The 13,506-nt window shown below is 61.3% G+C and overlaps 2 protein-coding genes and 1 non-coding gene across 3 annotated transcripts in view; 2 read left to right on the top strand and 1 right to left on the bottom strand.

The window, feature by feature from the left end:
* Nucleotides 1-314: 314 nt before the first annotated feature.
* RPS11 (ribosomal protein S11) lies at nt 315-1,811 on the top strand. The gene is made up of 5 exons (XM_051840703.2): nt 315-546; nt 918-1,049; nt 1,165-1,240; nt 1,333-1,462; nt 1,640-1,811. The coding sequence occupies exons 1-5, from the start codon at nt 532-534 to the stop codon at nt 1,761-1,763; spliced, it is 477 nt and encodes a 158-aa protein (XP_051696663.1). The 5' UTR covers nt 315-531; the 3' UTR covers nt 1,764-1,811.
* A 321-nt stretch (nt 1,812-2,132) lies between these two features.
* On the bottom strand, nt 2,133-2,189 carry MIR150 (microRNA mir-150). Its single transcript, NR_162545.1, has one exon. It is a non-coding gene; the product is annotated as a microRNA mir-150 (primary transcript).
* Nucleotides 2,190-6,095: 3,906 nt separating this feature from the next.
* The window catches only part of FCGRT (Fc gamma receptor and transporter), an 11,923-nt gene continuing 4,512 nt past the window's right edge, over nt 6,096-13,506 (top strand). The window contains 3 exon segments of the mRNA NM_001122937.1: nt 6,096-6,206; nt 6,917-7,165; nt 7,247-7,522. Of these exon segments, the coding sequence (NP_001116409.1) occupies nt 6,134-6,206; nt 6,917-7,165; nt 7,247-7,522 (598 nt within the window). The 5' untranslated portion in view covers nt 6,096-6,133.

Genomic DNA, 13,506 nt, shown 5'->3' with positions numbered 1-13,506 from the left:
CTAAGTCCCCCCTAAGCAAAACGGGGACGCACGAGGAGCTTCCATTCAACTCTCGGAAGCTCGTGGGAACCCCGCCCCTCTCAAAGATGGCAGCGCTACAGCCACACAGGGGCCTCCTGCCTGGGGGTCGCCCACCCAGCAAAAAAATGGCGGCCGCCAGCTCCGCCAGGGAGCTCCCAGGGGCAGAACCATGAGGACCCGAATCCCACGTGAAGCTGCATCCCTCCAGCAACATGGCGGCCTCCTTCTGACTCTCGCGATACCACAGGCGGGCTCCATGCAGGCCACGCCTTCCCACCCTGAACTAACGCGCTTGGTGCCAGACTCTCGCGAGAGTCCGCAGCTTCCCGCATCAGTTCGGCCCTATCACGGCCGCGTCGGCGCAGTTCCCAACTCGCGGGCTTGGTGAGCGGCCCCTGTCCATCAGAGTGCTGCCCCGCCCCTTACGTCACTTCCTCTCCGGCCCCTGCTCAGTCCATAAGGAAACCCGGACGCCGGCGTCGCTCTCTTTTTTTTCAGGCGGCCGGCAAGATGGCGGACATCCAGGTATGGTCTCCAGGCTGCCTCCTGGGTTAGGGGGTTCCGTCCGGGATGGGGGCCCCGCGCCCCGGTCGGAGGCCAGCCCGGTGACGAGGGATCCGCTTGAGGGGAGCGCGCGTGCGTCTGCGTCCGCCTGGCCGAGCGCCGCCCCGGCCCCGGGGGCCGCGCACATGGAGTGGAGTGCGGTCTCCCGCGTTCGCACAGTGCCGGGGTGGGTGGGTTTTTCGGGGTTCTCGGGCCTCGAGGGCTGGTCCTGTGCCAGCCGGGCGCCCGTCGTTGTGGTGTCTGGGAGAGGAGCGGGCCCCGAGCCCTGCAGGCGGCGGGGCTGGGGCCCCCCGAGTTCCCGGCTCACCGGCCGCCTCCGTCCACCCCTGCAGACCGAGCGCGCCTACCAGAAGCAGCCGACCATCTTCCAGAACAAGAAGAGGGTCCTGCTGGGGGAGACGGGCAAGGAGAAGCTCCCGCGCTACTACAAGAATATCGGGCTGGGCTTCAAGACGCCCAAGGAGGTGCGCGGGGACCCCGGGGCCGAGGCTGGGGGCCCCGGCCCCGCCCACCCCCGCGGGGCGGCCACGCCCCCTGCTCCCCCGGGCCGCTCGTCCAAGGCTCTCTCCCCTCCCCCAGGCTATCGAGGGCACCTACATCGATAAGAAATGCCCGTTCACCGGAAACGTCTCCATCCGGGGCAGAATCCTGTCTGGTGAGGGGCCGGGGCGCGGGGAGGGGGCTTCGCGACGGTCTCGGGCGGCTGTGCCGGGCGGCCGGACCCCTGACCCGCCCGCTGCCCCCCAGGCGTGGTGACCAAGATGAAGATGCAGAGAACCATCGTCATCCGCCGCGACTACCTGCACTACATCCGCAAGTACAACCGCTTCGAGAAGCGCCACAAGAACATGTCGGTGCACCTGTCGCCCTGCTTCCGGTGAGCGCGCGGGCCCGGCGGTCGGGGGCTGCGGCGGGCGCGGGAGGGGCGCCGAGGGCGGGCCTCCCTCGGACCTGCGGCCGGTGAGCGCCTGACCCAGGGGCGCGGGGAGGATGCCGCTCCGCCGTGCGCGGGGTCCTGGGCGGCCCCCTGAGACCCCCGCCCGCCCGCCCGCAGGGACGTCCAGATCGGCGACATCGTCACGGTGGGCGAGTGCCGGCCGCTCAGCAAGACCGTGCGCTTCAACGTGCTCAAGGTCACCAAGGCCGCCGGCACCAAGAAGCAGTTCCAGAAGTTCTGAGGCCCGCGCCCGCCCGCTCCCCACACAAATAAAGCCATTTTCCCACTCGCTCGCCTGGCCTGCGGTCTCTGCTTTACCGGGGGCGGGGGGCTGCCCGGGGCTGGGGTCCAGGGTGAGCCTCCCGGTCCTTGCCGCCCGCCGGGGGCTGGGTCAGTATGGCTGGCTGCCCCGCCCCTCGGCGCCCGGGGCAGGGGCAGCAGCTGTCCCCTCGCTGGAGCCGGGGTCTCCTGCACCCTGAGAGGGGAAGCGGGGAGCCCCTCCACCCCGCTCCCCGGGGCAGGCTGTCCCTGTGGTCCCTGGGAGCAGCCAGCGTCGCGGGTGGTGGGGCCGCGCGGTCCGCTGGCTTCGGCGCTGGGGTCCCCAGGTCCCTGCCCCCCATGCCTGTACCAGGGTCTGAGGTGCGGCACTGGTACGAGGGTTGGGAGACAGGGCCGAGAGGAGAGAGCCGAGGCGGCCGTCGCCCACCGCCCGCGACGCCGCCTTTTACCCAGCCCGGCGAGGGCGGGGGTTCCTGCCGGAGGAAGTGGCCCGCCAGCCAGGGGGCAGGAAGGGGCAGGGACGGGTCAGGGGGCGCCGCCCAGCCTGCGGCCCGCGCGCGCACCCCACCCAGTGGCTGGGGTCGGCCGCAGGTGTTTCCGTTGGGGAGGGGCCGCGGTGTTTACGACAGCGGCCCCGCCGCTCCTGCCCGGGGTCCCGGGCTACCTGGTCTGGAAGCCTGGTGCGTGTCCCGGAGGGTCCCCGCCGGGAGCCACAGACCGGGGAGCGATCCCGGTGACAGCTCCCGCCCCGGAAGCGTGCGGCTCAGCCATCGCTCCTGGCTGGAATTGAGTGACAGCCGCAGCCCCCGCCCCTCAGCTGCAGCCCCCGGCCCGCGCTGTTCCCTCTGCCTGGAGGGCCGAGCCCCCGCCTCCACTCCCTCACCATCTCCTTCCTCTTCACCAAGCCTCTTCGGAGCGTCCAGGGGCCCTGCCTGGGCCGGGGCAGGTGGAGCCTGCATTTGCCGTAGGATCTGGTGCAGGTGTCGCGCCGCCGGCAGGTGCGGGTGCAGGACGCCCTGTTGGGTGAATGAACTCGTTCCCCCGCAGTTGCTGGGTCCTGGGCAGACTCGGGCCCGGGCTTTTCTGCAGTGCTGGAAACCAGAAGGTCGTTTGTTCTGCCCCGTGGCTCGCGGGCTGGCTAAGGGACCCACCCTCACCCTAACCACACAGCCTCCCTCTCCCAATCTGTGAAATGGTTTCCTGCCTCCCTGCGCTGTGGGGAGGGTGCAGCGAGCTCACGTGGGACCGTAGGGTACAGCCGGCTCTGCCCTGTGATGTCGGCTCCAGGGGACCAACGACAGCGGAGGCCGGGGCCATCTTGCCCAGTGTCCTAGTTTCCGGGTTATCCCATGGCATGCCTGCCACAGAGCCCCGGGGCATCTCCATTGCACAGGGAAGTTGGCTCCAGGCAGCATCAAGTCCAGGCCTGGAAACAGGGCGGTGTCCTGGCCCTGCACCTGCCACAGCAGGCCCCAGGACAGAGGGCTCCGGCCAGACTGGCCCGCGGGTGGTCATGGATGCTGGCAGGCCCTGCAGACTTGCAGTAGCAAGTGGCACTGTGCCTAGCGCAGGGCCGGGTGGAAGGTCGTTTGGACAGCAGGCACTTTGTTTATCTGAGGCACAGGGAGGTCTTCTGTCTGCTGGTTCACTCCCAGGACGGCTGCTCCAGCCAGGGCTGTGTCTCCAGGTGACCCAGGGAGCGGCGTCTGAGGCAGAGCGGCCAGGACTCCGATCTGGGTGCCGGCACCACAATGCCTGGCCGAGCTGGGTTCACTTAACAGGACCCAAGGTCTGAGCTGTGGTGAGCTTGCTTCTTTCTCTATTAAAGTTCGTATTTTCATGTGAAAGGCAGAGATCTTCATCCACTGGCTCACTCCCCAGTGCAGCCAGGCCAAAGGCAAGAGCGGGGAGGAGTCTCCCGTGGGAGTGGCAGGGGCCCAAGCACTTGAGCCGCCTCTCAGGGAGTGCGTTAGCAGGAAGCTGGACGCCCAGGCCCTCTGAGACGGGGTGCAGGCGCCCCAGGCGTCCCCAGCGCATGTGCTTGTGCCAGACCCCCCTGCAGCCATCATCCCAGCATTGCCCTGGGTCCAGTGTAGGAAAACCCTGCGGCCCCAGCTCTGCGACAGGTTGTTTCTAGAACATTCCAGCAGGGCACACGGACATTCTAGAGAAATCTCAGGGGCACAGCCACGCAGCCCGGGGGCCGCCGCTGAGGCGCCAGTTGGAGTCCCGGCTGCTCCGCTTCTGAGCCGGCTTCCCGATGCACCTGGGAAAGCGGAGATGGTGGCCCAGAAGTACTCGGGTCCTTGTCACCTAGTTGGGAGACCAGGGTAGACGTGGCTTTTGTAGCCATCGGGGAGTGAACGAGAAGACCAAAGAATCTCCCTGTTGCCCTGTCTTCCTTTTACATACATGAATCGTTAAAAAAGAATGCACCCCAGCGTCATTCATTCTCGCATTCATTTATTCTACACCTTTCTATCGCTCTGTCCCTGGGGATGCGTGGGAGAGTGAGCGAGACGCCCAGGGCCTGCGCTCTGAGCGGCTGTGGCCTCGTGGGACCCACAGACTTGAACCGCAGCCTGGCACTGGGCAGAGCCTGGGACCATCACGGTACCCGGACGCCGCCGGGGAGAGCAGCGGCGACCGTGCAGCCCTCTGCCCGCACTACCTTGAAACTGGCATGAGGGGCCTTGTGCACCAGGCGCCCTGCCCGGAGCACCCAGCCACCTCTCAGCCGGCCCCTGCGGATGCTCCTACAGGGTCCTGCGCAGCCCCGGGGACCCCAGGTCAGGGAGGGGCCACATGGAGCCCTAGGAGTGCACTGGGAGACCACCAGGGCCTCCCACAGGGCCGAGCTGCCTGTGGCGCCAGCATCCCAGTTCCTGTCCCGGCTGCTCCTCTTCCGATCCCACTCCCTGCTAAAGGCCTGGGAAAGCAGTGGAGGATGGCCCAAGCCCTTGGGCCCCTGCACCCACATGGGAGACCCAGAGGAAGCTCCTGGCTCCTGGCTTTGGATCAGCGCAGCTCCGGCTGTTGCAGCCATCTGGGGAGTGAACCAGTGGACAGACGACCTCTCTCTCTGTAACTCTGCCTCTCAAGTAAATAAATCTTAAAGAAAAGAAAAGAAAAGAAAAGAAAAGAAAAGAAAAGAAAAGAAAAGAAAGAAAGAAAAAGAGAAAGAAAGAAAGAAAGAAAGAAAGAAAGAAAGAAAGAAAGAAAGAAAGAAAGAAAGAAAGAAAGAAAAAAGAAAGAAAGAAAAGACAGGACTTTGCCGGTGCTAGTACCTTGGCCCACCTGCGGGCACCCCACATAGCCGCAGGGGGGTGGAGGGAGAGGAAGGATGTGGGGGGTGCAGGCGAGCCGGAGACTGCTGCAACCGGCCAGGAAGGGCCTCTCCCCTGCGGCTTCAGCCCTGCGCAGCGGTGAGCACTCGAAGCAGCACCTCTGCCGCATCCCGGTCCCTGCTCTCCAGGAGGTGGCCGGCCCTGGGTGCCCGGAGGGGCCGCCGGCATGCGTGCGGGCGGGCAGTGCCTGTGGAGTCCCGGCTCCTCCCCTGGGAGGCGGCGCACACAAGTGCCACCCGCGGTGGAATTCCTGGCTCCGGGCTTTGGCCTGGCCCAGCCCCAGCTGTTGTGGGCATTTGGCGAATGCGCCGGCAGATGGCAGATCTGTGTCTGTCATAAATGCAAGTTTGAAAAGAAAGCCAAGAAGGCAGCTTATGGGAAGTGTGTGTGCTTGTGGAAGTCCCAGCGGGGCCGGGAGTTGGGAGGCACCGGGGCCAGGGGCAGCCGGGGGGGGGGGGGGGTCCCTGGGGAGGGGTCTCCAGGAGCAAGCTGAGGCACCCAGCAAAGCGCAGTTAAAGACGCGTCGTCCCGTGCAGAGTTTTGGAAATCCGAGCGTACTTTTTCCTTTCCACGGGCCGCCCTGTCCGCGGACAGGGCCGGCGCCGAGGACGTAGTAGGGGGCGCTGCGTCCACTCCCCGGCCCGCGCTCTGCAAGGGGAAGCAGGGGCGAGGCGCGCCGCGCCGGCTCGGGGGGTGGGGCTGGAGCAGACGCCTGGGAAGAGGATGTGAGAGAGGAACCGGGGTCTGCAGTCACGGGAGCAGGTCCGGGCTGCGGCGCTGGGGTGGCCGGCCCCGCTCGGGAGAGGCCCCGCCGCCCGGTCACTCATTAACCCGGCCGCTCCCGCCGCGGGGCGAAAGTTCACGCAGTGGCCGGCGCGGCGGCCTCCGCAGCTCCAGCCCCGGACCCCAGGCGCGGGCCCCCGGGGAGGGGCGGGGCGGGGTCCGACAGTCACGCGCCCCTCCCGCCCCAGCTCGGCCACGCAGCATGGGGCGCCCCCGGCTTCTGCCCGGCGCGCTGCGCCTCCTGCTCTGCCTGCTTCCCGGGACCCTGGCTGCAGGTGAGGCCCGCGCGCGGAGGAGGCCGCGGCGCCGAAGGCGAGGGGAGCCGGGTCCCAGGCCTCCAGCCCGGCGCTTCCCCCCGCTCGGCGGCTTCCTGCTGATCCCTGTACCCACCCTGCCCTCGCGTCTCCGTCCCCTCTCCCTGGTCTCTGTCACCTCTCCCTGGGTCTCTGTCCCCTCTCTGGGTCTCTGTCCCCTCTCTGGGCCTCTGTCCTCTCTCTCTGGGTCTCTGTCCTCTGTCCCTGGTCTCTGTCACCTCTCCCTGGTCTCTGTCCCCTCTCTCTCTGGGTCTCTGCCCCCTCTCTCTCTGGGTCTCTGTCCTCTCTCTCTGGGTCTCTGTCCTCTCTCTCTCTGGGTCTCTGTCCCCTCTCTCTGGGTCTCTGTCCTCTCTCCCTGGGTCTCTGCCCTCTCTCTCTGGGCCTGTGTCCCCTCTCTCTCTGGGTCTCTGCCCCTCTCTCTGGGTCTCTGCCCTCTCTCTCTGGGTCTCTGCCCCTCTCTCTGGGTCTCTGTCCCCTCTCTCTCTGGGTCTCTGTCCTCTCTCTCTGGGTCTCTGTCCTCTCTCTCTGGGTCTCTGTCCCCTCTCTCTCTGGGTCTCTGCCCCTCTCTCTGGGTCTCTGTCCCCTCTCTCTGGTCCCCCCCCCCGTCTGTACCCCACCCCAGTCTAGGTGCCCCCACCATGGGCTCTCTTCCCCTCCGTCTGTCCCCACAGGGAGCCATCTCTCCCTCCTGTACCACATCACGGCCGTGACCGACCCCCATGGGGGGACTCCCTCCTTCTTTGTGTCCGGCTGGCTGGGCCCCCAGCAGTACCTGAGCTACAGCAACAGGCGGTCGGAGGCGGAGCCCTATGGGGCTTGGATCTGGGAAAGCCAGGTGTCCTGGTACTGGGAGAAAGAGACCGTGGACCTGAAGAACAAACAGCAGCTCTTTCTGGAAGCTCTCGAAGTGCTGGGGGAAGGTGAGGCTGGCCCGGCTGGGCTGCGGGAGGGGCTGGGGGCTGGCTCCCGGGCCTGCTGACCCGAGTGTGTGCCCCCGCCAGGTTCCTACACCCTGCAGGGCCTGCTGGGCTGTGAGCTGGGCCCAGACAACGCCTCGGTGCCCACAGCCAAGTTCGCCCTGAACGGTGAGGACTTCATGAGTTTCGACCCCAAGCAGGGCAGCTGGGCTGGGGAGTGGCCCGAGGCCCTGCGGATCAGCACCAGGTGGCAGCAGCAGGCCGAGGCGGTCAGCAAGGAGAGAACCTTCCTGCTCACCTCCTGCCCCCAGCGGCTGCTGGGGCACCTGGAGAGGGGCCGCGGCAACCTGGAGTGGAAGGGTGAGTGCCGCCCACCCTGTGCGTCCCCCTCACCCCCCTGCCTGGGGACCCCGGTCTTGAAGTCCTCATCATAGCCAACCAGCTGCCCTTGGCTGCGGCCACGCCCCCTCCACGCACCAGCCCGCGTCCCCAGCCCTTCCTGCCTCTCAGGGCCCAGATGGCTATCACTTTCCTGGAGAAGTGCCCCCCCACTCCGTGGGTAGAGTCCGCTCTCTTCTCCCCAGACACCCCTGCACCCCCACCCCATCTGCTCAGCAAACATGGGCTGAGTTTGTCCTCAGTGCTAGGCAGAGTGGTCGGGCCGCCTGTGGACCCTCCTGACCACCCCCCCCCACAAAAGCAGAAAGGCCACTATCACTGGGCGTGGCTACAAGGGGACCTAGGGACTCAACCAGGTAGTTTTGCTGTTATTTCTGCCTTTTTTTTTTTTTTTTTAATTATGGCACATTTCCACCTTCATGTAAGTAGAGAGCCAGTCTGCGGTAGGTACCCCCCTGGTGAATCTCACCAGTGGTCATCCCTGTTTGCCCCCAGACGTCAGGGTTTGTGTCTCATTTATTTATTTATTTAAAGACTTATTTATTTGTGTCTCATTTATAAGTAGTTCATCACCCCACCAGGAAAGAGCTCCTAGAAAAAAATTAATAACAAAACTGTCGTCACACCTACAACTCCCTAATGTCATTGGATTCCGGCTCCTGTTCACATTTCCCTGTGTTTTAGAGTTTGAATCCGATCCACCCCAGACCCACACGTGGCTTTGAGTCCATCCATCTCTTCTGTGTCTTCATTGTAGTGCTGAGTTTTAAGGCTTCTTTTGTGTGTCGGATGCCACTTTATCTGAGGGGCGTTTTGCCAATATGTCCTGCAGTCTGCAGCTTTTCCTCTCTCTTAGCAGTGTCTTTCACAGAGCAGAGTTTTACATTTCAATGAAGTCCAACTTCTCACCGTTTTCTGGTCTCATGGATGGTGTTCTGCGGGTTGTAGACCAGAAGTTGTGAATAAACCCAAGGTCACCTAGATCTTCTCTTGTGCTGTCTTTAGGGGTTTACAGTTTTGCTTTCAACATTTAGTTCCGTAACCCATTTTGAGTTAATTTAATTTTTTGTGATATCTGTTAATCTGTAGATTTTTCTCCCCAGCAATTTTGCTGTGAAGAAAGCCAGGCGCTTGCCCTGTTGAGCTCACTGCAGGCTGGTGTTAGCCATTTGCCTCCCTGTGGTGTTGCTGAACATGGTATTCCTCTTCTGCTTGAGAAGCTTGATCAGATTCTGGGTTTTTTGGTTTTTTTGTGGAGAGGGAGAGGGCAAGAAAACTCTCCAGGTGGTTGGTGTATGTCTGTGCCCAGGTGCTCCATGTGTCTTTGCAACGTGCTAGTCGACCACCCAGTTTAGGTGTTACTAGGAGAGCCTCCATAGTTTCTCCTGATGGTTTTAGCAACCATCGGCAGCCATCGCCTTGTTCTGTTGCTTCATTAGGAGTTACGAAGGGGTGGCTGTTGGTCTGGGTGTCTTCCAGAGGTGCCTGTTCACCAAAGTCTTAATGGCACTAAGAGGGTGGATGTTTAATGCAGTTACAGTGTTGAGAAGTGATCAGGTTGTTAGGGTGCAGTCCCTGTGGTGGCTTTATGAGGGCTACTTATATGACCTTCACATGACCTTCGTTGCCTCCTCCATCTCCACATGTGGCCACTTTCTGAGGTCCTAGGGTTCAGATTTTATTAGTGAGACACATGCAAGCTTGGAAGCTGGGGACACAGCTCAGCCCATTTTGGACAGGATTCTGACTTTTCTCAGCCTCTTCATTTGTTACCTGGATTCTGAACAGAAGATCATCATCAACTGTCGGCCTTCAGTGGTTGGCAGCCCATAAAGTTTCATTTTGTTTAGGTTCATTATGAACTCATAGATCCCGTCATGTATTTTATTTAGTTATTTCCCTCTACTTGAAAAGCAGAGCAACAGAGCGACTGGGACAGAGATCCAGCCATCTTTTGTCCACTTGGTCACTTCCCAATCTTGTGCAACATCCAGTGCTGGGTCAGTCCGAAGCCAGGAGCCCGGAAGTCCATCCAGGTCCCCTGTGGGGTAGCAGGGAGCCAAGTCCTTGAGTCATCTCGTGCTGGCTCCCGCAGGAAGCTGAGTTAGAAGCACAGGTGCTGGGACTGGAATCCAGGCACGCCGACATGGGGGACAGGTGCCTCCAGGGGCACCTTAACCTGCTGCCTCCCCACACCTGCCCCTTTAGACTTTATTCTTTTTGAAGTTCATATTGGACATTCTCAAGTTATTGACATCATCTTCAGATTGGCTTCCAAGTCCTTTGGACTGGCATTGTGGCACAGTGATGCCAGCATTCCATACTGGGTTACTGGTTCAAGTTCTGGCTACTCCCCATCCAGCTCCTTGCTGAATCACTGGGGAAGGCAGCAGAAGATGGCCCAGGTCCTTGGGCCCCTGCCCCCCGTATGGGAGACCTGGATAGGGTTTCTGGCTTCTGGTTTCCGGCTGGCCCAGTCCCAGTTGTTGTGGCCGTTTGGGGAATGAACCAGCAGAGGGAAGATTCTCTCTCTCTCTCTCTTTCTCTCTCTCTTCGCCCCCGCCCCGTCTCTCTGTTACTGTGCTTTCCAAATAAATAATTAAAAATTTTGAAATTTTATTTTTTAATGAGACACTATATCATGAGTTCATAGTAATACTAATAAATTTAAATTTTTGAGGTTTTTACTTTGCTTTTAGGTATTTCTTTTCTCCTGGTGGCAATGATAGAATTACCTGCTTGTGGGGTCGGCGCCGCGGCTCACTAGGCTAATCCTCTGCTTGCGGCACTGGCGCCCCGGGTTCTAGTCCCGGTTGGGGCACCGGATTCTGTCCCGGTAGCCCCTCTTCCAGGCCAGCTCTCTGCTGTGGCCCAGGAGTGCAGTGGAGGATGGCCCAAGTGCTTGGGCCCTGCACCCCATGGGAGACCAGGATAAGCACCTGACTCCTGGCTTCGGATCAGCGCGGTGCGCTGGCCGCAGCTGCCATTGGAGGGTGAACCAACGGCAAAGGAAGACCTTTCTCTCTGTCTTTGTCTCACTGTCTATAACTCTACCTGTCCAAAAAAAAAAAAAAAAAAAGAATCACTGGCTTGCTTTATGCAGTCTGGCCGGTTCCTTTCCGGGGGAAGGCTCCCCGGGCGAAGGCTCCCTGGCCTGGGCATCTCCCCGCAGAGATGTGGGGTCTTCTACCGCGCCTGCATTAACGCCTGTCTGCGTGGCGGAGCCGAGTCCGTTAGTCCACACTGCGCTCCACCTTCAGGTTCTGCCTCCCGCGCCCCGCACGCGGGTCCTCTCCCCCGCGTCACGGGTTTTCTTTCCTTGGCTCCTGCCCCTGTAGGCCCAGCCCCGCCCCGCCCGCAGAGCCCCCCGCGCACTGGGGCTCCCTCTGCGGGCCTCCCCTTCCCCGGCGCCGCCCTGGGACCCCGCCCGGGCGCCGTCTCTGGGCCGTGGGCGTCCGCTGTGCGTGCGCCCCCGCCCCGATGCCCCGGGTCTGGTTCCCACTCCGTCCCCGCCTCTCCTGCACTGAGGTGGCCTTTACCGGGCGGTGGGCGTCTGCCCGCGCCTGGTGGAGGGAGAGGGGAGACCCCCTTCGCGCTCTCGCCGGCGCCTGGGAGGCCCCTCGGGCCCGTGTCTGCGCGTGTGCGTGTCCATGGCCCGGTGTAGTTGCACCGCTGCCAGGCGCCTGCTGCGCGCGTGGCCTCTCTCTCCAGTTTGACCGTGTTGGGAAGCAGCGGAGGACGAGCTCCTGCGTGGATGCAGCCCCTGCCTGCCCACGTGGGAGGCCCCGTGCAGCTCCAGGCTCCCGGCTGCAGCCTGGCCCAGCTCTGGCTGCTGCAGGCATTTGGAGAATGAACCAGTGGATGGACAATCTCTGTCTCATCTCTGTCACTCTGCCTTTTATATAAATAAACCTTTTTTTCCCCTAAAATGTACTTGTTTATTTGAAAGTCAGAGTGACAGAGAGAGGTCTTCCATCCGCTGGTTCACTTCCCAATGGCCGCAATGGCTGGAGCTGCACCGATCCAAAGCCAGGAGCCAGGAGCTTCTTCTTGGTCTCCCACGTGGGTGCAGGGGCCCAAGGACTTGGGCACTTTTTTTTTTTTTTTGACAGGCAGAGTGGACAGTGAGAGAGAGAGACAGAGAGAAAGGTCTTCCTTTTGCCGTTGGTTCACTCTCCAATGGCTGCCGCGGCCGGCGCACCACGCTGATCCTATGGCAGGAGCCAGGTGCTTCTCCTGGTCTCCCATGGGGTGCAGGGCCCAAGCACTTGGGCCATCCTCCACTGCACTCCCGGGCCACAGCAGAGAGCTGGCCTGGAAGAGGGGCAACCGGGACAGAATCCGGCGCCCCGACCAGGACTAGAACCCGGGGTGCCGGTGCTGCAGGCAGAGGATTAGCCTAGTGAGCCGCGGCACCAACCGGACTTGGGCATCTTCTACTGCTTTCACAGGCCATAGCAGGGAGCTAGATCAGAAGTGGAGCAGCTGGGACTCGAAGCGGTCCCCATATGGGATGGCGGCACTGCAGGCAGCGGCTTTACCTGCTACGCCACAGCGCCGGCCTCAATCTTTTTTTTTTTTTTTTAAGTTCATGGAAAAATGGAGTGAAACATAAGTTCCTTCTTGTGTCAAAACCTCGAGATTCCGTGCAGTTTTTGACCACGGATGTTGTCCATGAACTCCTCCCCGACGTCTCATCATTGCTAGAAACACGAGTAAGCATAAACAGAACTGCTGATGGCCGGGGCCTTGCCCTTGGCCGTGGGCCTCACTGCAGCAGATTCTGCCGACTTGCCAGAGAGGCAGCTGCGGAGAGGGGCCGCCGGCTGGCTTCCCGCTTAGCAAAAAACTGCCAAGTCTGCTTTCTGCCACGCTGGGAGGAGGGGAACTCAGAGGCCACGCCCAGCCCTGGGCTGGCTGCTCCAGGCCCCCTGCCTGTTCTGAACTGGACTGCTCCGTTTTTTTTACTGAGTTGTAGGAGTTCCTTATATATCAGATCATAACCTCTCTCTCTCTCTCTCTCTCTCTCTCTCTCAAGATTTCTTTATGTATTTGAAAGGTAGAGTTACAGAGAGGCGGGGGGGTCTTCATCCTCTGGTTCACTCCCCATTTGGCTGCAACGGCTGGAGCTGGGCCGATCTGAAGCCAGGAGCCAGGAGCTTCTTCTGGGTCTCCCACGCAGGTGCAGGGGCCCAAGGACTCGGGCCATCTTCCACTGCTTTCCCAGACCACAGTAGAGAGCTGGATTGGAAGTGGAGCAGCTGGAACTCGAACCAGGGCCCATATGGGATGCCAGCACTGCAGACCGGGGCTTTAACCGGCTGTGCCACAGCGCCGGCCCCCGACCTCTCTTGAGACACGGGTTTTCAGATCTCTTTCCACCCTGCTGGCTGCTTCCTCTCCTGGGCAGTTTCTTCAGTAGCCCCCCTCGGCAGTTTTTGCTGTGTTGCCTGTTTCTGGTGTCACATCCAGGAAATCATTGCCAAGGCCAATGTTACAAAGCCTTTTCCTTGCTTTGCTTCGAAGATTTTTATAGTGTCAGGTCTTCCTCATTGACATTCTTTATACATACATATATATATATATATATATATATACACACACACACACACACACACACACACACACACATATATATATATAATTTATTTGAAAGGCAGAGTTACCAGAGTTACAGAGAAGAGAGAGAGGGAATTTCAGGCTGAAGCCCAGAGCCTGGAATTCCATCCGGGTCTCCCAGCTGGGTGGCAGAGACCCGGGCACTTGGGCCGTCTTCCACTGCATTTTTCAGGTCCTTAGCAGGGAGCTAGATCCAAAGTGGAGCAGCTGGGACCTAAACAGGTGCTCATATGGGATGCCGGCATGTAGGATGTGGCTTAGCCTGCTGCACCGCCATGCCAGCCCCCCCCCTCTGCGCGCCTTTTAAAGATTTATTTATTTGGGGG

This window comes from Oryctolagus cuniculus, chromosome 18, assembly GCF_964237555.1.
Source record: "Oryctolagus cuniculus chromosome 18, mOryCun1.1, whole genome shotgun sequence".
In the NCBI taxonomy this organism is placed as follows: Eukaryota; Metazoa; Chordata; class Mammalia; order Lagomorpha; family Leporidae; genus Oryctolagus; species Oryctolagus cuniculus.
Note: the sequence above shows the minus strand (reverse complement) of the source record. Positions and strands in the feature narration are given on the sequence as shown.